At 50.1% G+C, this 25293-nt stretch overlaps 1 protein-coding gene across 3 annotated transcripts in view; it reads right to left on the bottom strand.

The window, feature by feature from the left end:
- Positions 1-2598: 2598 nt before the first annotated feature.
- The window catches only part of Wbp1l (WW domain binding protein 1 like), a 63591-nt gene continuing 40896 nt past the window's right edge, over positions 2599-25293 (bottom strand). For 2 of the 3 annotated variants that reach the window (XM_057777573.1, XM_057777574.1), the window contains exons 2-4: positions 17322-17424; positions 8167-8328; positions 2599-5933 (exon numbers count right to left, since the gene is read on the bottom strand). In XM_057777573.1, coding sequence (XP_057633556.1) covers positions 5200-5933; positions 8167-8328; positions 17322-17424 — 999 coding nt within the window. In that variant the 3' untranslated portion in view covers positions 2599-5199. Of the gene's footprint in view, positions 5934-8166; positions 8329-17209; positions 17425-25293 lie in introns of all 3 variants that reach the window. The other variant, XM_057777575.1, reaches the window with a different exon arrangement.

Raw genomic sequence — 25293 nt, forward strand, 5'->3', positions numbered from 1 at the left:
AGTTCTCGGGCATCTCTGGTTTCCCTAAGCCTAGCCCATGGCAGGTGCCCACTAAAAACTCTCCAGTCCTACATACGTCTATACATGTACATGCATGGGCCTTGAGGCAATCTCATTTAGAGCAGAGGATGGCCTTAAGACCACTGTGTAGTCAAGGGTGACCTTGAATTTGTCAGGTCTCAAACCACGAACAAATGGCCCAGGTGCCCATTTACTTCTTCCTATATAATCCCGCCATTTTGGCTACACCAGTCCTTTTACCCTCTTAACTTCTTGGTGTCCCTGTTTCTGGGCTCTTCGCTCTCCTCACATGGCCAGACTCGGTCCGGCCCTGTTCACTCTGGACTCTCCCAGATGTCCCTGCCTCTGACCATGCTCTCTCTTTTGTCCACAATAAACCTTTTCCTCCACCATACCTAGGAGCAGCCATGTCCTTCTGTTTTATGATTTTTTTCCCCCTTCACCTCTGAATGTTCACCTCCCAAATGCTGGGATTACAGATCGCTCCACCACATTTGGTTAAGGCTCACTTGCGCCTAGGCTGGAACCTGAAACCCAAACACCTCCCAACCGTAGCCCTTCTTCAGGTTCAGCAAGAAACTGCTAGCACTCAGCCAAGCTTCCTTCCCTCTCTCTCTCTCTCCTAGAGTCAAACATAGTTTGCTCCATACTTAAAACCAGGAAACTGGTTGGTGCACACCTTTAATCCCAGCACTCGGGAGGCAGAAGCAAGTGAATCTTGGAGTTCAAGGTCAGCCTGGTCTACAAAGTACCAGGATAAGCTCCAAAGCTACACAGAGAAACCCTGTTTCAAAAAAAACAGCAGGAAACTGAAAACAAACAAAAAATCAGAAAACTGAGGTTGCCTTGGGCTTCTGAGCAAATACAGTCTCTAGCTGAACCCTGAACTTGGTCTCTCGAGGCAAGAGACAATCTTCATACCACATTAGGAAAATGAACTCCCTTGACCCAGTGTTCCAGGAGCCTAGAAATCAAGTGTAGACGAACAACCCCTGGCCCCGGCCCAGAAGACTCAGACCATTTTCTCTTGGGGCCACTCAGCCATTATCTCTAAGCAGGCGGGAATGGAGAACACCTCCGGTTCTTGCTTGTGGGTTTTTGGTTGTTTTGCTTTAGAAAACAGGGTCTTGCTAGCTTAAGGTGGCCTGGAACTCACTGTGCGTCCCCAGTTGCCTCTCCCTGTGTGTTGTGCAGCAAGCATGCACCACCACGCTCAGCTTCCCAGGCTTCAGAGGAACTGGCCTCCCACGCTAATATGGGTACTGCCTGGAGCCTGGCAGCTTAGAAGCAGAGGGACAGCAACTATCTCCATTGAGTTATTGAGAAGCCAGGACATGGTCCTTTGGCCCAGGGCCAATGTCAGGGGCAAAGACCATGTCTGGCTAATTCAAACTCTCAAACACATTGGGGCTGACTGCCATGCAGCCGCTACCCAGGGGACTCAACCCACGGTGAGCAGACCTAGGGAGCAGGAGCCCCTTTAGGGAGGTGGGCAAGGCTAAGCATCACCATATTTCACCACTTGCAAGCTGCCTAAAGAAAAATCGTGTTGGGTGAAGGTACCCTTCCCTAGCAGAGGCAGCAACTAGTCTTTGTCCAGGGACTAATGCCTGACTCTGGGTTCTAAAGGATGTGTTACAACAGGGGGTGAAATGAACAAAGGAACCACTGGCCCGCAGTGGCAGATTCACACCTACAAATGCACGGAGAACCTCCAGCTCAGCATTTAGGGCCTCAGAGACTGCCTACGAGTCCCAGAGCCTCCGAACCTATACTTAATAAATACCTCACTTGCATGCCAACTGTTCTACGCAGGTGTATTTTGCCACCTTAACCTCTAAGCACTGGAGAACGGGGTGCATGGCTCTTGCTTCTGTGGCCTGAGATTTCATGCAGCACTTGCTGGGCACAAAACAGGCAACTCAGCACATGTGTGTATCATATTCTAAGGCTGAGTGCAGTGGCTCACTCCTGTAATTCCAGCCCTAGGAGGCTGAAACGGGGAGGAGCCAAGGCTGTGTATGAAGTTCCTGGAAAATCTGGGTTACAGTGTGATCCTATCCCAAACAAAAACAAAACCTACAATCAGAGCTGGAGAGATGGCTCAGTGGTTTAGAGGACCTAGGTTTGATTCCCAGCACCCTAACCCTAACCATCTGTAACTCTAGTTCCAGAGGATGGTGCCCTCTTCTGGCCTGCACGAGTCCTGCACGCATCTGGTGCAGTCATACACAGCAAAACATCCACATGCAGAAAATAATCTAAAAAAATAAAAAGCTCCAAACCAATCCAGCTTTGGGGAGTCTGCCAACGCTTGTCTCTGCCTTTGGGATTCGATTTTAATATATTTATGGAATGTCACAAAGTATTTCTGATATTAGCAACAGAATTTGAAGGAAATTCCTCAGGACCAAGAACGGACTCAGCAGCAACCCCTGCCTACTGCTGGCCCAGGACCCTGCCCTTGACTGTTATGTGACACTTGCCCTTGGTATGGAGAAGGCAAAAGGGAGGATAGTGACCTGGAGTCTGAGGAGGAAGAGACAGAAATGAAGTGTGGCAAGGAAAACAGTGGCAGGACGTTTGGGACTGATTTTATTAGGGCTTCTCACAGTGGTTAGAGCCACTCTGTCTTCAGAACGACCACAGCACAGGATATGTGTCACCCAGACTGCCCAGGAACCCAGAGCAGCGGACTCTTATTGCTTAAGATACACATATTCACAATAACTGACGGACGCTGATGTGCCTCCCGCAGGAATGTGTTAGCGGCTGCAAAGCTGACCGTAGCACCAAGCCCTCTGCCTCCCTCTGACCTGGAAACCCAACTCAGCCAAATCTCCCTGGCCCCTAACTCCTATTTCCTGTGCTCGCTCTGAGCGCCAGTGCGGCCTAAGGCAGCAGGGGCCCAGACTGTGGTGCTGCCATCTTGGTGGGCGCTGCCACGAAGCCAGTCTGCACTCAGGTCAGCTTCCCATCCTGCCAGGGAAAAGAAACTGGAGAAGGCTCCACCTCATCGCTAGCTAACTGAAGAGGGATTCATTTTGGGGAGAGTAAGTTTTGAGTTGTCTGGGACTTTAACAAGGTATGTGAGGGCTGTAGCTCGGGGCCCTGTGGCCACACACCAACCCCTTGAGACCTCGGCAGAGGAGGTGCGAGTTTGTGGCATCGAGGTGTCTGCCAGGGACTCCTGGTGATCCTGGGCAGGTCGATGCCTGAGCCACAACCGGTCCAAGCTTGTCACTCAAGACTCAATCAAGCTGTCTGACTGCAGCGGAGGGAGGGAGACCCGTTCAGAATACATTTCCACACACAGGGAACAGAATGTAGGCCTCTGAGTGTCTGTGGAGTACTGTGCCAATCGCAGTGGTGAGCTGAGGAAGAAGCCTCGCCCTGGAGGGCAGTGTCGCTGGCAATCAGAGGCGTTGCCGGCCACACCGGAGTACAGTCAGGCGTTTGTTCAGTAAACAGTAAATGCGTAAAATAAATTACCTTGAGAGGGTCATATGTGCTCCAGACATGTGGCTAACGTGAGCAGAATGGTCATTCAAAGTATCTTCACAGGAACACAGGGCTCGGGGCCACATACAATTCGCACACTCGCGCATTCACGCACGCGCACACACACATGCACACACACACACGCGCGCACACACACACACCATCCAACATCACTGTGTAGACTTCACTTTTGTTCGACAAGGATTTTGGTTTGTGGCATCCAAATGCGGACACACATCACCTCACAGCCTCGGACCTGTGTGTGTGTGTGTTTACACATGGACCTTTCTCTTCCTTTCTCCTCTCATCACTAAGGACGGTGTGGAGTCTACATATCATCGTTCAAGAGCGGGGAAGGAAACACCCTCCTTGCATGGCCAGGGCTGGGTGGGGAATGTTCGTTTCAGCTGCTTCTATGCTCCTTTTTCCTACCAAAGCCAGGTGACGGCAGCCAGTCCCCGAGGTCCTGCTGGAGGTGACTGTCACCCCCTGCCTGAGAGACTCTTTACACAGGCTGTGCAGGTAAGGCACCCTTCTCCAGTAGGTTCGGGGCGGGAGCAGCCATGAGAAGCACAGATAACAACGGTGTTCCTTCTAAGTGGTCAGTTTAAAACAAACAAACAAACACACAAACAACAGATTCGGATAACTCAAGAGAAAATACCGTGTGAGGGCCAGGCTACGAGGCTGCCTTGCCCAGGACACACAATCTCCTCGGTCCATCCGCTTACAGAGGACAGGGAGAGACTGCAGATTGCATTCAGGATGGACGGGGACCACTGGGCACCTTTGGGCATAGACAATGGGCGGAAGTGGAGGATGCCATGTCTCTACCAGGCGTCAGACTTAGATCTCCACTCACGGAAGGGTCAGGACTACCGCATTCTCTCCTGCTGGCCCAACATTATAGCCAGATTCTTGGAAACTCAACCTGGGGAGAGCTGCAGAATTCCCTTGTACAGAAGAGGATTCTTGCCTGTCCGCCCATACGGTTGTTTCCAGCTAGCCTTGGTTATTTGTTTTTAAAGGAAAACACAGAGAACACAGGATAAGCGTCTATACCTGAACCAGGCTGAAGCCAGCCGAAGCCTGCTGGGAAGGGCCCCCTCTACAACGCAGGGGTGCACTCTCTACCTGGGGCTTGCCAGATAGAAGCCCCCCCACCAACCCGCCCACCGGCTCTCACCCTCCCACAGGGTTAGGCCAATGCCAGCTCTGCAGACACTGGCAGCCACAGGTGACAGCCACAGGCCCAAGTTTCCCTCACTCGGGGCCAAGATAAACTGTCTCTCCCAGACTGAGACACAGCGAAGGTCTCTTCCAAACCACTATGTCACCGAGAACCATCTTAGAGCCCAGCCCCAGTCCTGGGGGGCTTTCCAGACACACGTTTCTCAGCCGAGCAGGCAGGTGAGATACAGCTCTGAAAAGGGAGGTGTGGAATGAGTCCCAGAACCGGATTCTCAGTCTTCGACAACACTGTGCTTTTGTGGGGGGAAAGGAGGCATCCACACCCCAAACTTGTACCTGGAGACGTGGGAAAAGTGGGACGGGAGGGGCGAAGAAAATGAAAGAACAAAGTGGCCGTACCACTTCTCAAAGTCACTTAATGCTTCTCTTGTGGGTGTCCCCTGCCCTGGTTGTCTGTCAAGCTCTCCGGTGCAGGCAGGGCCTGCTCTAGCTGGGGGAGCCGCCACGCTGCGAGCTTGGCGAGTCCTGTTCATTGATGGTGTTGAGCAGTAGGCATGCCGGCGGCCGTGGCAGGTGGGGGTGCCCAGGCTCTCGAGCCTGCTCCTCAGAGGCCAGGCAGAGCCCTTCCTCTTCGTCAACGGGAGGCCGTACGTGACAACTGTCACAGAAGTCCAGGGGCCCATCCAGGCCATCATCGATGAGAGTATTGAACTCTTTGAGACTATCGTCATGGTGGCCCCGGCTGCACACACATACCTCAATGCCTGAGTCACCTGTGAAGCGGCGATGTCGGCCAGGGGTCTTGTCTTTGTTGTCAGGGGGTTCACTACCACGCTCCGAACTTGAATCTTTCAGTAGCTCCTCCTTACACTCCGAATCCCTGTCCAGGAAGGCCCCTGGGTCCAGCTCCCCGTGGCCGGCCACTGAACCACTGGACTCCATTCCAGGGTCTTTGGTGGCTTCCTGGTCAGGGGGCACTTCAGAGGGCTGAGGGTCAGCGACACTCGGGGGTCTTGTGCTGCTTCTACTGGGTCCAGACAAAGGACTGTTCTGTGCCCCCTGGGAGCCCTGGGGTGGGTCAGCGCCTGGGGGGCTGCCGCCTGCAGGGCCACCCTGAGGGGGCAGCAGCTGCTGCTGGAAGGCACTGTACGGTGGGGGAGGAGTCGGAGGTCTGTTCACCACTTCCTCATAAGGAGGTAGTAAATAGTTTGGCAAAAACCCTAGAACAAGGAGGTACAGAGGAGAGATTAGCAGTGGCCAGCATCCTAACAGAGCGCACACTGAACCTGCTATTGCCCCCGCCCACCTGGGAAGCAGAGCCGTGGAGTGGAGGCCATGGGTAAGGGGAGGGGAGTAGCAACTGCCTACAACAGTGCTTCTCGACCTTCCCAATGCTGTGACCCTTTAGCGGGTCCTTGCGTTGTAGGGACCCGACCACGAATTCTATTTACTGCTATTTCACAACTGTAAACTTGCTACCGTTATAAACTGTAATGTGAATATCTGATACACAGGCTATCTGGTGTGATCCCTGTGGAAGGGGTTGCAACCCACAGGGTGAGGACCACCAGCATACAGGAAGAACAGTGTGGGTGTGACCCGACGGTCCTTCTTGTCATCTGAGAACCCCTGATGCTGCTACCTGAGCAAGGACCTCCTGCCTTCCTGGGGTTAAGGGACAAGGGGAGGCAGGTGTGGTGAACGGGCTTCTTCCTAGAACAGACCTGTTTCCCAGGACACACAAGCCCCACACTTCTTCCTTTGAAAAAGCTTCCATTTTTTGTTTTGTGTAGGGGAAGGGGAATAGCGGGCAAGAGAAAGGAAGGAGAGCGTTGAGTCTATACACTTAGGTGCAGTACCTAAGGCTGCCAGAAGAGGGCGCTTGTTGGCCTGATCCTGAGTTACTCTGATCTATGGTGGGGAGAACTGAACTTGGGTCATAGGCAGGCTCTGTAGCCGCTCTCTCCAGTGCTGGCCCCACATTTCTTGCTCAGACTGTGTCCTCCATCTGTCCTTAGGCCTCAGTCAAGGGTCCTAACGTAAGCATTATGGACCACACGCTCTTTTTCTCCTCCCCCACAGATATCTCATGTGCGGGACTTTTTCCCGAAGGTCAGAAATCCAGACTGCTTCTGTCACTACTGGGCGGCTGAAGATGCTCTGGAAGGACAGACAGGCGGCACCTTGACTCGGCTCGGGAGTGGTGGGTGAGCGAGGGGCCCATGTCACCAAGGCACATCACATACACGCCAGGTGAATTCCTCCTGAACACGCCGAATGCCATGAGGCTCAGACCATATACCTCACTCAAAACTGCAAAGGCAGCTGCTAGCATCTTCTGAGAACTTACTGTATACACCCAAGGCGCCAGGCTAAGCAGCTACCCCTCCAGCTATGAAGCCCGAACAGTTACGACACTATTATTTTGTATAATGTGCCCGATGGCTTTAGACAAGATGCCTGGTTGGGACGTCCGTGGATCACATGAGAGCACAGTATGGGGAATTCCAGAATCAGGACTTCAGTTACGTCACCAAGTTTCTGTCTGTCTCTTCCATTGAGACTCTATAAGGAACCCACAGGGCAGCAAGTCAAACAGGAGGGTTCAGGCGGATGAGTGCCAGATCCCAAGCCACTAAAATTATACAGACTTCCATTGACTATGTGCCTTTAAAAAAAAATCCAGAGGGTTGGAGAGATGGCTCAGATGTTAAAAGCACTACCTGCTTTTCTAGAGGTTCTGAGTTCAATTCCCAGCTCCCACATGGTGGCTCACAACCATCTATAATGAGATCTGGTGCCCTAAATGCCAGAACCCTTCATACATAATAATTTTATTTTATTTTATTTATTTAATTTTTTTTTTTTTTTTTTTTTTTTTTCGAGACAGGGTTTCTCTGTAGCTTTGGAGCCTGTCCTGGAACTCACTCTGTAGACCAGCTGGCCTCGAACTCACAGAGATCCTCCTGTCTCTACCTCCTAAGTGCAGATTAAAGGCATGCACTACCACTGCCTGGCGATAAACAAATCTTTTTTTTTTTAAATCTACTTCAAGGCTATTCTTGGGTTCCATATAATGAATTTGAGGCCAATGTGGGCTACACGAGACCCTGTATTAGTATATATATATATATATATATATATACATATATATATATGTATATATATATACACACACACACACACATGTATATATAATATACTTGTATATGTATATATGTGGTCTGTTAAAGGATCAGAGATCTAGCTGTTGTGAGCCTGGGAATGGCCCTGAGGACTTGGGGACCACGACCAAAGCCTGATCCACTGTGTGATTCTCTACTTGAGAGCCCCTGGATGTGCCAACAGAGGGCAACCTTGGCCAGGCGTCCTAACCATGATGGACCATTCGGGGGCAGGCTCTGTGCAACTAAGCCCCCAAGGACGGGGTATGGTGACCTGGGCTGAACGTACTGAAGTAAAATGGCAGCGCTGAGTAATTGTGGGCTTCCCGGTAGGCGATCAGGTTGATTTCATGTTGCCGCTGCTGGGCCTGAAGGCGGTGCTTGGCTCGGCGGTGGTGGCAGACGCAGCAGCAGCTCAGGATGATGACAACGGTCCACACTAGCCAGAACCCTGGGAGTTGGGGAAGCAAGACAGAGAGGCACACACACAGTGAGGACCGGCGAGATGGGGCTGCTCGCAATCGAGGTCTAGACGGTACCCTCACAGCTGGGCACAGACAGGAGGCCTCACCCTGTCACTTTATGTCAAGCCACACATTCAAAAAAGATTTATTTATTGAGTATGTATACAGTGTTCTGCCTGAAAGTGTCCCTCCAGGCCAGAAGAGGGTACCAGATCTCATTATAGATGGTTGTGAGCCAACATGTGGGAATTGAACTCAGGACCTCTGGAGGAGGTCAGTGCTCTAAACCTCTCAGCCATCTCTCCAGCCCCCTTAAAAATCTTTTTGCTACAGGGAAATATGCTCAGGACAAAAGGAAGGGAGTGGGAAGGTGAGGAGGGTCAAGCCATCAATCACTTCAGCACACTGACAGGGTATGTGTTTTAAATGAGGTGGACACTAATAAGAGACCCTAGACCAAATACTTGAGACTTTCTGGTGCCTAGTTCCCTTCTCAGTCCCAACCCAGAAGACCTGCAATGGCGGGGGATTTCAGAGCAGCCCATCACATAAGAATTCTACAGCCGGGCAGTAGAGGCCCACGCTTTTAATCCCAGCACTTGGGAGGCAGAGGCAGGTGGATCTCTGTGAGTTCAAGGCCAGCCTGGTCTACAAAGAGAGTTCCAGGACAGTCAGAGCTGTTTAGGAGAAACCCTGAAATCTTAGGGTTCACCCAATGAGAGACAAGCTGAGGCTTTTCCCATGTGCCTCTGTAAACCACAATCACTAAACAGAGATGGAAAAGTTTTAATTGCCTCAGGCCCTCTCTTCCCCGGAGAGTGCAAATGGCTTCATGTGTTATCTATAATTGGGTACAATTCCATCTCCCACTGCCTCAACAACCCACTACTCCCCCTCCCACCACCACCCCTTAAACCTGTGAGGGCAGAGAACACTGGCCACCTCCATTTCTACCTCCACTCCAGGGTGTGTGGAGTAGATGACCATAACCCTCTCATTTCCCACTGCCTCAGGAGACCCCAGTATATGAGAACACCTCCTCAATTCTGAACAGAAAAGTCTTTTCAACGCTTTAAAAAAAATTAATGGTCCACTTTTGCTTAAATATATACAGACATATATGGGAGAAAGATTGGAAGGAAAAACACAAGAATAACGACCTCTTTAAAATGTATATAGCTGGGTGGTGGTGCACGCCTTTAATCCCAGCACTTGGGAGGCAGAGGCAGGTGGACCCCTGTGAGTTCGGAGCCAACTTGGTCTACAGAGTGAGTTCCAGGACAGCCAGGACTGTTATATAGAGAAATCTTGTCTTAGAAAATCAAAAATAAATAAATGAATAAATAAAGATATAAAATAAATAAATAAAAATGTGTATGTGTGAGTGCTTGCTTGCCTGGTGCCCTTGGTGGTCAGGAGGGAGTTGGCTCTCCTGGAAATGGAGTTACAGACGTTGTGAGAATCCAGGCAGATGGTGGGACCTGAACCTAGGTCTCCTCCACAAGAGCAGCAAGTGCCCTTAATCACTAAGCCCTCCATCTCTCCAGCCCCAAATAGCGAGAGAGCATTATGAGAAATTTAAGCTTTTTTTTTCTTTCTCTTTTCTTTGTCTGTTTGTTTTTGAGGGTTTCTCTGAGTAGTCCTGGTTGTCCTGGAATTCACCTTGTAGACCAGGCTGGCCTCAAACTCAGAGAGAGATCCTCCTGCCTCTGCCTTCTGAGTGCTGGGGTTAAAGGCCTGGGCCACCACCTTCCAGCTGACTTTGTTTTTTTCAAATGATATATTTATTTCTAAAAAGTACTGTGTAGGGTGGATTTGACAAAAACGCGTATGTACACGCATGAGATTGTGAAACATCTTTTAAATTACCCTATGTGTGTATAATGTATCAGTGTAGATGCCGTGTATATGTGTGTAAAGGTCAGAGGATAACCTAGGTGTGTGCAGAGGTCAGAGAATAATTTATGTGCGTGCAAGGTCTGGGGGTAACTTCCAGTGCAGAGATCAGGGGGTACTTTATGAGCGTTTATTAACACCATAAAGTAACCTCCCCTTTAGAGACAGGGTCTCACATGGTATAGGCTGGCCTTAAGCTTACTGTACAGCTGAGACTGGCCTTGAAGTCCTGATCTTCCCATCCCTACCTCCCAAGGGCTAGAAAACAGACAGGTGTGTGCCACCACTCCTGGCTGATCCCAATGCTTTCTATATGACTTTTTTGTTCTCATTATTTTAATGTTAGTAAGGTCAATGAAGCCATAGAATGGCAATAAACGTAATTAATTTAACTTAAAATATGAAGTGTGCTAACAGCCTAATATGGCAAGTTGCCATAGAGTTTAATTGTATTTAATAAGCCATATTTGGGGGCTTTTTAAAAAAGATTATTTATTTATTACATATATTCTGCCTGCATGTGTACCTGCACCCAGAAGAGGGCACCAGATCTCATTACAGATGGCTGTGAGCCACCATGTGGTTGCTGGGAACTGAACTCAGGACCTCTTAACTGCTGAGCCATCTCTCCAGCCCCCGGGGAAGGGGGCTTATTTGTTTAAGACAGGCCCTCACTATACAGGCCAAGCTGGCATCAATACCTTCCTTACTCCGAGGGCTGAGATCACAAGTGTCCAGAGCGTACTCTGTACACAGCATATCTGACACACAATACAGTGTATTGTTTTTCTTTTCAGGAAAGTACAAACATGCATGCATGTGTGTGTGTGTGTGTGTAGCTTGTGGAGAGCAACTATGGAGTGTCAGTCCTAGGCTGTCGGCCTTGGAGGCCAGCGCGTCTTTACCCCTTGAGCCATCTCTCTGGCCCAGAAGGGGGCACTGCACCCACTGGAGCTGGGGGTTCAGCGAGAGCAGCAAGTGCTCGCCACAGCTGACCGAACTATCTCTGGGCCAGTGCTTCTCAACCTTCCTAATGCTGCAACCCTTCGAACAGTTCCTCGTGTTGTGGGGACCACCAATTATTTTTGTTGCTGCTTCGTGACTGTGCTTTGCTACTGAGCAGTGTTCTCGGTTCCTGAGACCAGCGGGCTGATAACCGCTGCTCTAGGACGCCTTTCCTCCCCCGGGACTGAATGCTAAGTGAGCATCCTCCCACCAAGCCCTCTGGTCCCTATTCCTACCCCCACCCCACAGCTCGACTTTAAAATCAGTAACTAATGTTATTTTTACTTGGGTCGTTTTCCCAGTATTTCCCCGTCTTCTACATTTTCTATACTATATACGTGATCCAAGGCATTATTCTCAGCTTCTGTGACTTTTGCTTTAAATTCAGCTGTTAAGTAAAGAAAATCTCAGCCGGGCATAGTGACACTTGCTGTAACCCGCACTCCAGTGTGAAGGTCGATCTCAGTTCAGAGTTAACGTGGGCCATCTCAGCAAACAAGAGAAATCCCATACCCCCGCTTTCATGTTCACCGAAGATTCCTGATTCTCTGCCTTTGGGTGCACAGGTAAGGCTGAACTTCCCGCCTCTATGTGTGTGGGGGGAATATGGGACTAGTTCCACCCACAGCAGAAATCATGAGTGGCATGCCATTGGGAGACTAGAATGTTTCTTGTGTGACACCTCCCGCCCGCCGGCTTTCCATCAGCACTCCAGACAGTCGTGTCTGGCTCTAGGCTGTGAGACGCACTCCAGCGTGAACAAAGCCCCATTTCCCCTTCAGTGGACACACAGTAAGAATGACAAAGAAGCCTGTCAGTTTTGATCACTAGGATTTTGGACCTGTGTTCCAGGAAACCTAGCCTACCCTGACTGCCACAGTGTGCCTACTCAAGACTGAAGTATTTATCAGGAATCATTTAAAAGGATGTGTTACATTTTTGTTTATTCTGTGCACATGGATCAAGGTCAGAGGTCAACTGGGTAGAACTGGTTCTCTCTTTCCACCATGACAGTCTGGGATCAGCAGTTACCAGCTGAGCCATCTTATCTACCTTGTGAGGATTCTTAAATGGAGTCTTGATATAAAACAATGCAGAGGCCCTCTTAACTGAAGTAGCATAGGAAAAGCTTTCTTTTTTTTTCTCAAAAAAAAAAAAAACAAAAAAAACCAAAAACCCACAAAATGGAAAGATTAGGAAGCCCAACAGGCAAGTAGGGGAGAAGGAAATGAAGGTAAGTGACCATCAGTGAAACTCCATATGCCTACTTTCTCCTCCCCTCCCCTCCCCTCCCCTCCCCTCCCCTCCCCTCCCCTCCCCTCCCCTTCTCTCTCTCTCTCTCTCTCTCTCTCTCTCTCTCTCTCTCTCTCTCTTTCATTCATGGTCCTGGGAACAGAATTCAGGACCTCGTACACGCTGGAGCACATGCTCACCAGCAAGCCACACTGGCGGCCTTGGCCCGCACTGCCCACCTGACACAGGGGAAAGGGTGTGCGATGTCACCTTGGTCTCAGACTGGATAAACCGTATCTGAGTATCTGACATGAGAGCACAGGAGAACCGTGTGGCTGGAGACAAGGGCAAACACAAGGGGCAGAAGAGGCCCTGCGGCACACTGGCTGTCAACCTCGAGACAGAGAACAGCAGACAGGACATCCTGACACGGGCCCGCGTAGACTGAACTGTTCTGGGAATCACGCTGGTCACGTGAAACTGACTTTAAGCAGTGATGGGGTATTCGATTAGTACCAAGGGACTAATTTTAAAATTTAGCTAGGTTTCAGAAATACGAGAAGGTGGGTTTTACTGGTTTTGTTTTTGAGGCAGGATGCAGCCTCAAACTTAGGGCAATCCTGTTTCCCGAGTGCTAGGATTACAGGTGTGTGCTACCACGCCTAGCAGGAAGAAATTTTTGAGAAACTGAATCAATCAAACTCATACAAGAGTACAAAACTAAACAAAAAAGACACTCTCTACCCTATGTCCCCAAACACACGCCAGCCTCCCCACATCATGGCCTTGCTGTGTGCAGCATGTGTCAGGCTAAGCTAAATGGAAACCATGTTTGTAAAAACAATCCCAGTCCCACGTAGGAGCTGAGTCACGTGCCCCAGAGTTCATGACAGACTTGGGAAAAGGTCAGTCCTCAACTGACAGGAAATTCCCCACCAGGGAGCCACAACATACTTAGCCCCTTCCTCTCACAGGACAGGGGAGACTCCCTTGGCTCTGACTGTTCTCACTGGGAACTCCTGCCCTGACGCTGCTCGAAAACTCTGAATTTGGGAAATGAAGATTCCAGAACTATACTGTCATCTGAATTGTAAGACAACTGTCCTATAGGGGTGACCACAGCTACACAGGTTCAAATCCCAGTTCTCAAAGACCTGTGACCCTGGGGGCTTTGTGTCTATTCCCCTTGCCTTAAAATGAGAGAACAATGATCTCTAACAACTCTGATCATTTTAAGGCCCGGGAGAACACATATGAACTACTCCAAGCCATGCCTGTGTATCGTGCAATCTCTGGCTTATTATAACTGTTGCTGTTACAGGCTAATCACAGATGGCAAGGATTTCCTTGAAATCCTCTTTGACCCCACCCTGAAAACCATTCCATAAAAAACATGGGTTAGGATCAAGTCCAAAGTCTGCTTCGAGGTTCTGTTCTTGGCAAAATTCTGTGGAAAAATCAGGCCACTCCTATTGACTGAGCCCCTGCTGTGAACAAGGTGCTGTGTCCGCTGATAGGAGCTGTTGTGCTCTGACCATCCTGCCCGTGTCCAGGGCACTGGGTTACCAGGGAGTTGTGCTTCAACAGGGGCTTGGAGAGTAACTCCCTGGTAGCCAATGTGCTCTAGAGCTAAGTGCCGTAAAGTGGCCTTGATATCAGCTCAACTGTCCTTTGAAGATAAACTAAAAAGAAATGAAATTAACTTGTACTTGTGCGTGTGTTGGAACATCAATCTCATAGTGCCTCACAAATGTGGACAGCTCCTCACACATTAACTAAAATAACGCAGTGAGTGGGTATTAGCCCGTTAGCATTAAGTGGGTTGCTAACGGGCTCTTTCATGTCGTCCTGAGAAATGACTTGAGTAAAATTCCTCCAAATCACCTCAGGGACAGAAAGTCCAACACTGACTTTTCTCTGGGAAATGTGGTCTGGAGAATGGCCAGGGGCCTCAGACTAGAACCTGGAACCCTGCTTCATGGTTTTTATTTGTTAGGTTTGTTTATTTGTTTGTTTTTTGAGTGTACTCCTGGATTTCTGGAGTCTCCTTGCTCCGCCTGTTTCAGGGCCATTAAGCCGCAGAGAAGCTCTCTGGGAGAAGCTCTCTGGGACTCTGTGATCTGTGCCCCTCCTACTTCCAGCTCAGCCCTTAGACAACCTGAGACGGAGAATGGTAACCACTTCTCGGCTACTAACAACAGAGTGATTCCTGAACGCCTCCAGCCCCAAGGCGAGCAGACAGCCTGAGTACCTCACAGGGGCAGACGACCTTACTATAACACTATCTATACCAGTTTCCTATAGCCCACCTCTCCCAGGCAAGCCCCACAGGCTCGGGACGTGGGTGAGCCTTAGTTAAGAGCAGTCTCTGGTAGTGTTTAAGCCCTCTCGACCCTCGAGGAGCACTCAAAGGCCACCTTTTCCACACACGCCACCCAGATCTTGTCTGGACCAAGCAAATTCCTTCTGAACGGGAGCCAGCAGACATGGCATTTACCCCATACTTCTGTGCTGCTAGCCCACACAGCATCGCCTCCTGGCTTGGTTATTTCCCAAGTAAGAATTATGTATGCTCCACCCACTTCTGAGTTAGAAGATGCTATGGCATCAATTTAGAGCCTGCTAGAATTGCAGACTCTCAGGTCTAGCTCACACGAAGGGCCTGTGTTTAAATATGCCTCTGCTACACACCGCAGCCTAAGACCCCTGGAGTACGGGTTTGCGGAATGACTGGCAGCGGAGTGAATCCAAGCACAAACCGGTTTCTGTGGTCTCAGGCAATGTGCTGGTCAAACAGGAACATCTCTTTCCACCTCACACGGGCCCAGGGCCTGGTTCAGGTTACAGCAACCCGAAAACTTGCTGGACAAAACTCAAGGTCAGCATGTGCCCGTGGGCTGTGGGGCTGTACATTGTATGTACGTCAGTCCTTAGGACACAGGCAAAATTAGTTCAGCAGAGGTAAAAGGCTGGTGGGGAACGGCATCTCCCCCAGGGCCTTTCTTGTGAAATGAAGAGGTGCCTCGTCTGACCTTGCCAGTGATCACTGGCTCAGTTTTCTCTCCCACAGAAAGGGGGGCAAGAGGTAGGAAACCTCTTGCCAGTTACTTTTGCATTTCTGGCAAAACTGAAAGGCAGTGAGAGGGAACACGGGTTACAACCACAAGAAGAAAATTTTTTCAGCACTTGGGAGGAAGAGATAACAGAATTTAGAGCTCTTGGTCAGCCTGGAAATTACACAGCAATTTCCAGACCAACTATATATGAAAAAATGTATCTTAAAAAAACAAACAAACAAAAAACCAACAAAAGAGCATGTGTTGTTTTGCTGAGAACTTTATAGCTTGATCCAACCCTCCAGTCCCCCTCCTGTGCACTTCTTGAAAAAGCTAGGCCCCAAATAAGGAGGAAGACCTAAGAATCTCATAGGAGGGGCAGAAAAATACTCACTAGGCATCTCCGGCCCAAGAAGTCACCACTGGGCACAGGCCTCCAAATGTCTCACTCTGTGGTCTCCATCCTGGCGCTCCCCCCCCCCCCACCGCACACTGGAGTTGGGAAGCCTTGCTACTTGTACAGGGAGGCTGCTCTCTCTCTCTCTCTTCCTCTCTCTCTCTCTCTGTTGGGCCTCCCCACTTCCCCAGATGACTGTGGACAAAATGAGACAGAAGCCCCTCTTCCCAGACAATCTTCCTACCACTTGCTTCTCCTAGCCCTTGCCACTGGCCCACCTCTTGGCTCGGGCTTTGCTCTCCCTCGCAGCCCAGGAGGCTCTGTCAATCTGAGATGGAGCCATGAACAACCCCGCTTCTTTCCGTAAGCTGTGCCGGCTGGGCCCAGGCCCCAGAAAAACAAGCTGGAGCTCTGTGCTTTTTGGCAGCCCGACTTCGCCTTTTGTTTTGACAAGGGGTGGAAGGGAGAATTTGAACCCTGTGGTTATCTGCATTTTAAAACATTTAAACACAGCGAGTCCACCTGCTTGGCACTCGGCACTGTTTAGCCAGTTTCTCGGCCTTGCACCTTCTAAACCAGCAATTCTGTACCCTCCTCTTGCTTATATACACAGGAGCTTGGTGGGGATCTCGATGCTCTGTCCTTTCCCACACTCGACTTCTGTAGATCGGGTGGCCTTAGTCCTGGAAAGGGAAGGGTAAGGAAGAGGTCCTATTTGAGGACCCACCCATGCTGGCTTTCAGAGACCATTGCATTTCACAGGGAGAGAGACTTCCCAGCCAGGAGTCCAATCTCCTTGCCAGATCAAATACTGGTCCTAGCTGTTTTCCTACCATATCACTGACTGGGAGGAGTGGGTGAGGAGAGAGGGTGGGAAAGGCCCATAGGGGACAATGGGAGTAAGGGCATGGTTTGACAAGCCAGTCCAATGTCTGGTTTTCTACGGAGCAGGGGTAAGGGCTCAGAATCGTCTGGGCAAACAGTCCACGGTTGTTTCTTTTGAGAAGCAGCTGTGGGAACCTCGGCTGTGTCAGTCACCTGAGCCTGCTCTCCCCTGCGGACTCCCATCCTCCCACTCTGTCTGGCTGTCAGCACTGTCTCATTTGAGCTCTAAAACGATCAGGGTACAAAGTGTGTTGGGCAAAAGCCCTGTCTGACAACCTTGACCTCCGGAGAGGCAGATTGTGTTCCCATCATCAGCCCACGGTGCCCAGAGGGTACCCAAGCCCTCCTCCTCTAGAAAGGAATCACTTCCGCAACCCGGAAGCAGATGCTACTCACCAACACTGTCCCCAAGAGAATCAGAAAAGGCTGGCCAGCCCGCGGTTTCCCAAGGAGCAGAGGCAGTAACCGGGACCCTGGGACGCCAAGAACCCCCTGGGCAAGGACTTACACCAGAGTTCATAGTAGTAGTTGCAGCACTGAGACCGTCCACAGCAGTGTCCTGTGTCACAGATGTAGCTTTGATTGTTGGTACCCACACAGGCTTCCTTATCCTACAAAAGCAAGAAGCAATGGAGCAGGTTACACTACAGCGTGTACCCACTGTCTGCCGCCCCATCCCCCTTGGTCATCTGTCTGTCTGTCTGTCTCCCGAACACCCGTTAGGAAAACAAGACTGAAAAAAAAAAAAGAAAGAAAAACACCTGACTACAGCAGAGTTTAGAAAAACAATGGTTGATTTATTAGGGAAGGGTCATAAAACACAAAGCCACTTGGTAAAAAGTGAGGCTCCCCTCAGACAGGATGGGGGAGGGGGATAAGGGGGCATACTCCATGTCCAAGGAAAAACAGTTCATGTTTAGTGCCAAACTCAGTTGCTAGGAAGGTAACGATCCCCCTGTGATGACCAGTAAATGAAATCACTTTCTGTAAAACTTTCCGGAATACTGAATACAAACAGGACGCTAGAATTACCATCCAGTCAGTCATTCCAATGTCCCTTCCAAACTCCCTCCCAGACTGCTAACAATAAGATTCAGAAGATGGTTTGGAAGCAAACATGGGCTGGGGATGTAGCACAGTTGGCAGAATACTTGCCTAGAATGCATGAAACCATGTGTTCAAATCCATCACTGCATAAACAGCAGGTGATGGTGTTGGGAGATATTCGGTCACACTGTGAACCCCAAGTTAGCACTTGCATTAATAAAATTAATCTTGGGTCAGGAGGCTACATCAGCAACTAATTGACAGAAAGCAATCACAGAGCATCAGCGGGCATCCAGAAGACTGGATAGAATCACCAGAAGTAGCCGGGAGGAATTTGGAGTGGTGCTGCTTTTGTTTGGCAGAGCCGAAGGATGTTCTCTTTGGCAGATGACGCCAGCAAGGAGAGAAAGCTAGCCAGCTAGCTGCTACTCAGCCTCTCTGAGCTAGCAGGTTTTCACCCCAGCCTTTGAATCTCAAGTCTTATTTATAAAGAGAATAAGAGAGATTTAGTTAAAGCTACCTTAGCAGCAGCGATAGAGCCAGTGCCTATGGGAACAGAATTCCCACCAGGTTGCTGCCTGACCCGCTAAGCTGCTGCCAGAAACGCAGGCTGGTGACTGCAATTGCTGGCTGAAATAACAGTAGATTAAGTCATAGCCACTGTGCTGAAGTCAAAACAACACGATGGACTGGATGGTGGTGGTGCACGCCTTTAATCCCAGCGCTTGGGACGCTGAAGCAGGTGGATCTCTGTGAGTTCAAGGCTAGCCTGTTCCAGTTCCAACTAGAGCTAGTTCAAAGAAAGCTAGGGCTATAACACAGAGAAACTCTGTCTCAAAAAACAAAACAAAACCCAACAAGATATTGTACACCTGTAGTCCCAGGACTTAGGGGGCAGGGGTAGGAAGTCAGCAGTTAAGGTCACCCTGGGCTACACATGACCCTACCACAAACAAACCCAAAAACAAACCCCGAATAAACAGATACACAAAACAAAACCACAAAATCATTTCCTCTGAGTCTTTACTCAAAAAAAAAAAAAAATGTGGCAAACCTATTCAGGAGGCCCGGAAACTTCAATTTCCTAGAGCATTTTTACTTATTGGATGATGTCCTGAAAGCCCTGACTTGATCCACGCTCCACGTGGTCCCTCATCAGAGCAGTTACATAAAGGGCATTGCAGAGCAACCACGTAGCACTTTGCCAAATTCTATTCATAGCATTGGGTGACGAGGATGGGAGTGAACGTTTTTAAAATCTATTTCCCACTAAAGCTATGAAATGCCAACCAGGCATGGTGGCTACATGTGTAAGCCTAAACTTCTGGAGGCTGAGGCAGGAGGACGGCTTCACAGTGAGCGGAGTCCATCCTAGGATACAGCATCTGTGTCAAAGAGGAGGCAGAGGCTGGAGATAGCTCAGCTGGCAGTGTGCCAGCTGTGTAAGCGTTAGGAACTAAGTTTGGATCCCTAGGACCCACATAAAAATCTGGGCATGGTAGTGTGCTTCTGCAATTCCAGCAACACGGTAGGGGTAGGTGCAAGACGGGGAGCCTACCGCAACGCAAAGGACCTGATGGAGACAGGAAGATGCCTGGGGCTTGCCAGCTAACCAGCCTCGCTGATTTGGTAAATACCATGTGCAGTGAGAGACCATCATTCAAAAACTGAAGTGGAGGAGTGGCTAGGGGCACTGGCTTGTTCTTCCAGAGGACCTGGGTTCAATTCCCGGCACCGACATGGCAGCTCACAGCTGTCTGTAACTCCAGTTCCAGGGCTTCTGATGCCCTCACACAGACATACATGCAGGCAAAACACCAGTGAGCATAAAATAAATTATATATTAAAAAAATGAAGTGGAGAGTAACTGAGAAAGACAGTAAATGTAGCCTCTAGCCTTCCCATGCACACACGTGCACAGACACCCTAACTGGTGCACACACACCTCACAAACACACACACACACGAATGAAGTAACATACTAACCAATCTTAACCTCCGCTAAGAAGTATTTTGAGCAACTTCACACATGTATGATGAAACGTCGACCAGCCATTTGCCATACCTGGCTTTCAGTGTCTCATTTACTACCATCAGTCTTTCCAAGCACCATCTTGGGTAAGTGGAACACAGAGATAAAGAAAACATTGTTCCTAACTTTAACAAGCTCAAAGTTATGAAGAAAAACCCTGCTCAAGCAAAGAAACGCAACCCGACGGGTAACATTTGCATCTACTGCCCCTGCCCACTGGCGTCCATCCCGGCAGACAGCTGCCAGGGGAAACTCAAGTCACATGGCCCGCGCTAGCCTTACTATGTTGGCTTCAAGCATAAACAAAGCATTCTGGTAAGCATCTAAGGCCAAGCAGCTACAGGAGGAGACAGGAGAACAGGCACAAGTGTGTACCAGATCCTTCCGCAGGGCACACCTCTTCCACACACCCTCAGGGCTCCTACAGTTCTTTAAAGTCTTCTACCCAGGTCAGCAAGATGACCCAATGTAGCGAGCTGTGTGAAGCCACACCTGATGGCAATGTAGAGAGCTGTGTGGAGTCGCACATGATGGTGCTGGCTCCCGCACTCCGCGATCCCGAAAGCAAGTGCTCTCTGTGATCAACTCCTATGGCTAAAGCCTGACTTATGCTATTATCACGCAATGACTGTCAGCTGCTTGCATATGCGTGAACCTATGGGCAGTGCCCACCTGGCAATCTGAGGTTGGCGGCCCAGGCCTACTTAAGAGAGGAGAGAGAGGAGAGAGGGAGGAGAGAGAGATTTTACAATTGTCAAAAGGTCCTGAATAAAACTGCAGTGAGAAGAGCTCCGGTGGTCGCGTCATCCTTGCTGGACGAGGGGGGCCGCGACAGTTGGTGGCCCGTGCGGGGACAAGTGGTGCCGCGTACGGGGATCCTCCAAACCTCTCTCCGTGGAGCCCAGAACTTGCTGCAGTCAGGGGGTGCACCGGATAATCCTCAGGTAAAGACTGGGGATCCGCGAAAAAAGCGGGTTTTCCGCTCTCGCCAGTAGAAGGGAGAGTGGGGGTAATAGGGCTGCGACTATAGCAGACGGATCAAAGTGAGAGCCACGACCAAAGTGGACGGTTTAAAATGAAAATAAAAGAAAGAATGGGATTTTAGAATGGGCGCTTCAACATCACACCTGATTTTTCTGGCTCTTAACGAGCTGTTAAGGAGCGCATTGGAAAAGTTTTTGACAGAATGTGACATAATTGCTCCTTGGTTTGCCGTCTCTGGCAATCTTAATGTGTCATCCTGGGACAAGCTTGGTAGAGATCTGAATTTTGCCACTGAGCAAGGTACGCTAAGGAAGGGAGTTAGATTCATGTGGTTTGAATTACCGAGACCTCCTGAGTTTGCAGTGGAGTGTGAGCAGCTGCGGCTCCAAGGCCAAGCAGCGCTGAGGGTCTGCGAAGCTGCAAACACCCAGGACCTGCCTTGAGGACCAACAAGGCCAGAACGCTAGGCCACTCCCACATAGAAGTGCAGCACAACCAGGGCTGTTCTGCGCTGCCACGCCTCCACCTTCCAGCTCGGTGGGGAGGTAGAGTCTCTGCCTCTCCCCAGTCGCTGCCGTGACCTGCGTCCAAACGAGGCTGAAAATGGCAGTAAAAATGCAACGTCCCTGCTCAGCAGGAAGTAGCCAGACAGATTGACAACGCCCAAATTCCCTAAAACGTGTAAGTGGGGACCCTTCAATGGTTGCAGAGCAGCAAGCCTGCTTTCCTGAGTTCCGCTCCACTCCGTGCACCAGTCTGGACCCAGAACCAATGCAGCTGGGGCAGAAAGGCAGCTGGAGCAGAGCTGGAGCAGAGTTTTGCTAGGTGGCTGTGGTGGAAGGCACATTGCCTCAGCAGTCGGTGCCTAGCCTGGCGGATGCCACAGCAGTGCTAAGAGTATCAGCAAACGCAACAAGTGCTAGAGCTGAGACAAGCTGGAGCACAGACCCCACAGGGCTGCCCGAGAACGCAGCGTAGCTGCAGGGCAAGGAAAAGGTAATGGCAGTTTTAGGCTCTGCACGCTGCTGAAGAGTCTGCGACAGAGCGAATTTAAATCAAGAGACTGCCCTATTGTAGGAACAGGTACCTGTGTGTACTGTTTTAGCCAAAGGGTTGGTAGAATACCGTAGCCCAAATGGGAGGTTGGGTCTAGTGGTGATTGGGAACCCTACTGCTGGCAATCTCAACACCTGTTGTCATGGGCATTTATCTTTAAATCCTGTGTAAGATCAGACAACCCATGAGAATACAGCATATGGTCATTTAGCAGAAGCAGGATCAGCTGAGCTGCTAGGGAAGCCAAAGAGGTGCACGAGGAGAAGGTGTCTTCCATGCACTCAGCTGACAAGAATGAATGTGCCACGGGGGTATGGCAGCTGGGGTATGTTAAGAGAGGCAAGTCCATACCCTAGTCTGTCAGACATTTCTATCCATCCAGGGCTGTGTGTGACCAGCATTCAGTATGAAACATTAACCCATGCAGCTAATCTGTCTAAAGAATTGTCTAGATATCTTTTAGGTAATTGGTCTGGTGAATTCAAAAACAACTGGAAAAGCTGCGGATGACGATTGCGACCGCAAATTCCACACGCATGGATACTAGCCTGGCAGAAGGACTATCCTCCTGGATCATCTGAAGGAGTGGGCGGGAATAGGAGCCCTAACAGGCTTAATGGTGTTTGCCTCCCTGGTATGCCTATTTGTCACATAAGGGTTTCACAGCATTGCAACGCAGTTATGATCATTCAGGCCTTCACGGCCATTGAAGCAGGACAGTCCCCTCAAGCTTGGTTATCTATATTTGAGCACAGGATGCGAGGCTTGCGCACTGCACTTGAGGTCAGAGAAGTCGACCTCAAGAAGAGCAAGTCTGATTGCATGTGGGTTGGTGTCTAACTCCCACTTCTGTAAAAAGACACCGGACAGGTCTAGTGTTCTCTGGGTGAATGACACCTGGACGGACACTAGCACATGTTCCATTTTTAACAGAGATCAGACCTCTACTCTTGCCTGTTGCTTTACAAAACAAAAAGGGGGAACTGTAGCGAGCTGCGTGAAGCCACACCTGATGGCAATGTAGAGAGCTGTGTGGAGTCGCACATGATGGTGCTGGCTCCCGCACTCCGCGATCCCGAAAGCGAGTGCTCTCTGTGATCAACTCCTATGGCTAAAGCCTGACTTATGCTATTATCACGCAATGACTGTCAGCTGCTTGCATATGCGTGAACCTATGGGCAGTGCCCACCTGGCAATCTGAGGTTGGCGGCCCAGGCCTACTTAAGGGCTGGGAGAGGTTTGCCCGGAGAGAGAGAGAGAGAGAGAGATTTTACAATTGTCAAAAGGTCCTGAATAAAACTGCAGTGAGAAGAGCTCCGGTGTGGTCGCGTCATCCTTGCTGGCCGAGGTGGGCGCGACAACCCAATGGGTAAACTGAGTCTGAGTTTGATCCTCTAAACCCACAATGGGAGGAGAGCGCCAACTCACGGAAGTTGTTCTCTGACGTCTGTCTGTGTGCTGTGACCTGTGCGTACACATGCACAGAAAAAGTGTACATACCCACACGCACACAAGAAGAGAAGACAACACTAATTTTAAGAAAGAACTCTTACATCTCAGGATGAACAAGCTCCAAAGGAAGCCACAAAAGGGCAGTAAAGGCTGCAGCGAGTCTCACAGCTTTGCCGAGTTCTTTATTCTCGCGTCCCGAGCCCAGAGAAAGCAGGATGCTATCAAGCAAGCGGCTGTCTGATTGGAGGCCTCTCAGAGGCATGGTGCATGTGGAGACAGCAGAGTTGCACTTGCTATGTTCCCAGAACCCAGCCACTCTGGCTTCAGAGCAAACCACTACTTTAATGAGGGTATCAAGTCTCTCCGAGTTCACCAAGTCCTGCCAATGCCGTTCTTTTGACACTGGCTTGAAAAGCAAGTTTAAAGTATTCATGTAGCTTTAACTAAACGAGAGGGTGAACCCAAAGAAAAACATATAGTTATCCTCCTGGAAACGGGAAGTAGACAAGATTGCCGGGCAAAAAATTGGGATCTTGGGGGTGGGGTGGGATAGGGGTAAGGGGAGATGGGGAGAGAAAAGTGAGAAGGGGAGGATGGGAGGAACTTGGGGAATTGGGATGGTAGGGATAAAGGAAGGATGGATATGGGAGCAGGGAAGCATATATCTTTATTAAGGGAGCCAGCTTAGGGTTGGCAAGAGACTTGAACCTAGAGGGGCTCCCAGGTGCCCAGGGGGATGTCCCCGGTTAGTTCCTTGGGCAGCTGAGGATAGGGAACCTGAAATGGCCCTATCCTATAGCCATACTGATGAATATCTTGCATATCACCATAGAACCTTCATCTGGCGATGGATGGAGATAGAGACAGAGACCCACATTGGAGCACCGGAATGAGCTCCCAAGGTCCCAATGAGGAGCAGAAGGAGGGAGAACATGAGCAAGGAAGTCAGGACCGGAGGGTGCACCCACCCACTGAAACAGAGGGACTGATCTACTGGGAGCTCACCAAGGCCAGCTGGACTGGAACTGAAAAAGCATGGGATAAAACCGGACTCTCTGAACACGGTGGACAATGAGGGCTGATGAGAAGCCAAGGACAATGGCACTGGGTTTTGATCCTACTTCATGTTCTGGCTTTGTGGGAGCCTAGCCAGTTTGGATGCTCACCTTCCTAGACCTAGATGGAGGGGGGAGGACCTTGGACTTTCCACAGTGCTGGGAACCCTGACTGCTCTTCGGACTGGAGAGGGAGGGGGAAAGGAGTGGGGGGAGGGGGAGAGGAGTGGGAGGAGGGGGAGGGAAATGGGAGGCTGGGAGGAGGCAGAAATTTTTTTTCAATAAAAAATAAATAAAACATTTACACACACATAAAAAAAAGTATTCATGTAGCTTTAAAACAGGGCATGCTTCCTCTCCCCCGGCAAATACATCCAGAGAGCCTTCTGCCTGGGGAAAACCCCCCAGATGAGGCACAGGCGGCGACATGACCCGTGTGACAAACACACTGGAAATCTAAACAAGTAACGCCCTCAAGACCTACTGGTGTCGGCTCTGCTCTTGGCTCCTCCACACTCCTGTTAGAAACAGAACTCCCTCCACTCTGCCTTGCTGCTGGGCTCCAGTGCAGAGCTAGCTGTCCTAGCACCCCTTAACCCAGTTCCTCAAACTCGCTTTAAGTCAACTGCCTAGCCCGACCCGTGCCTGCTCCGCAACTGTCCTTCATCCCCAAAGGCAGGACACCCCTGCACTCTGCACCAGTCTTGTTCTAGGGAACTGCCCCTCTGCGGAATGAAAAGGCAAAGGAGGCAGGCAGTGAAGACAGGGTGTGAGCTCAGAGGCTGTTAGCATGCAAGATACAAAGGAGGATGAAGGAGGACCAAGGAGGGTTACAGGGATGAGAAGTGGGCTCT

The sequence above is a fragment of the Chionomys nivalis genome, chromosome 8 (genome assembly GCF_950005125.1).
Source record: "Chionomys nivalis chromosome 8, mChiNiv1.1, whole genome shotgun sequence".
Taxonomy (NCBI): domain Eukaryota; kingdom Metazoa; phylum Chordata; class Mammalia; order Rodentia; family Cricetidae; genus Chionomys; species Chionomys nivalis.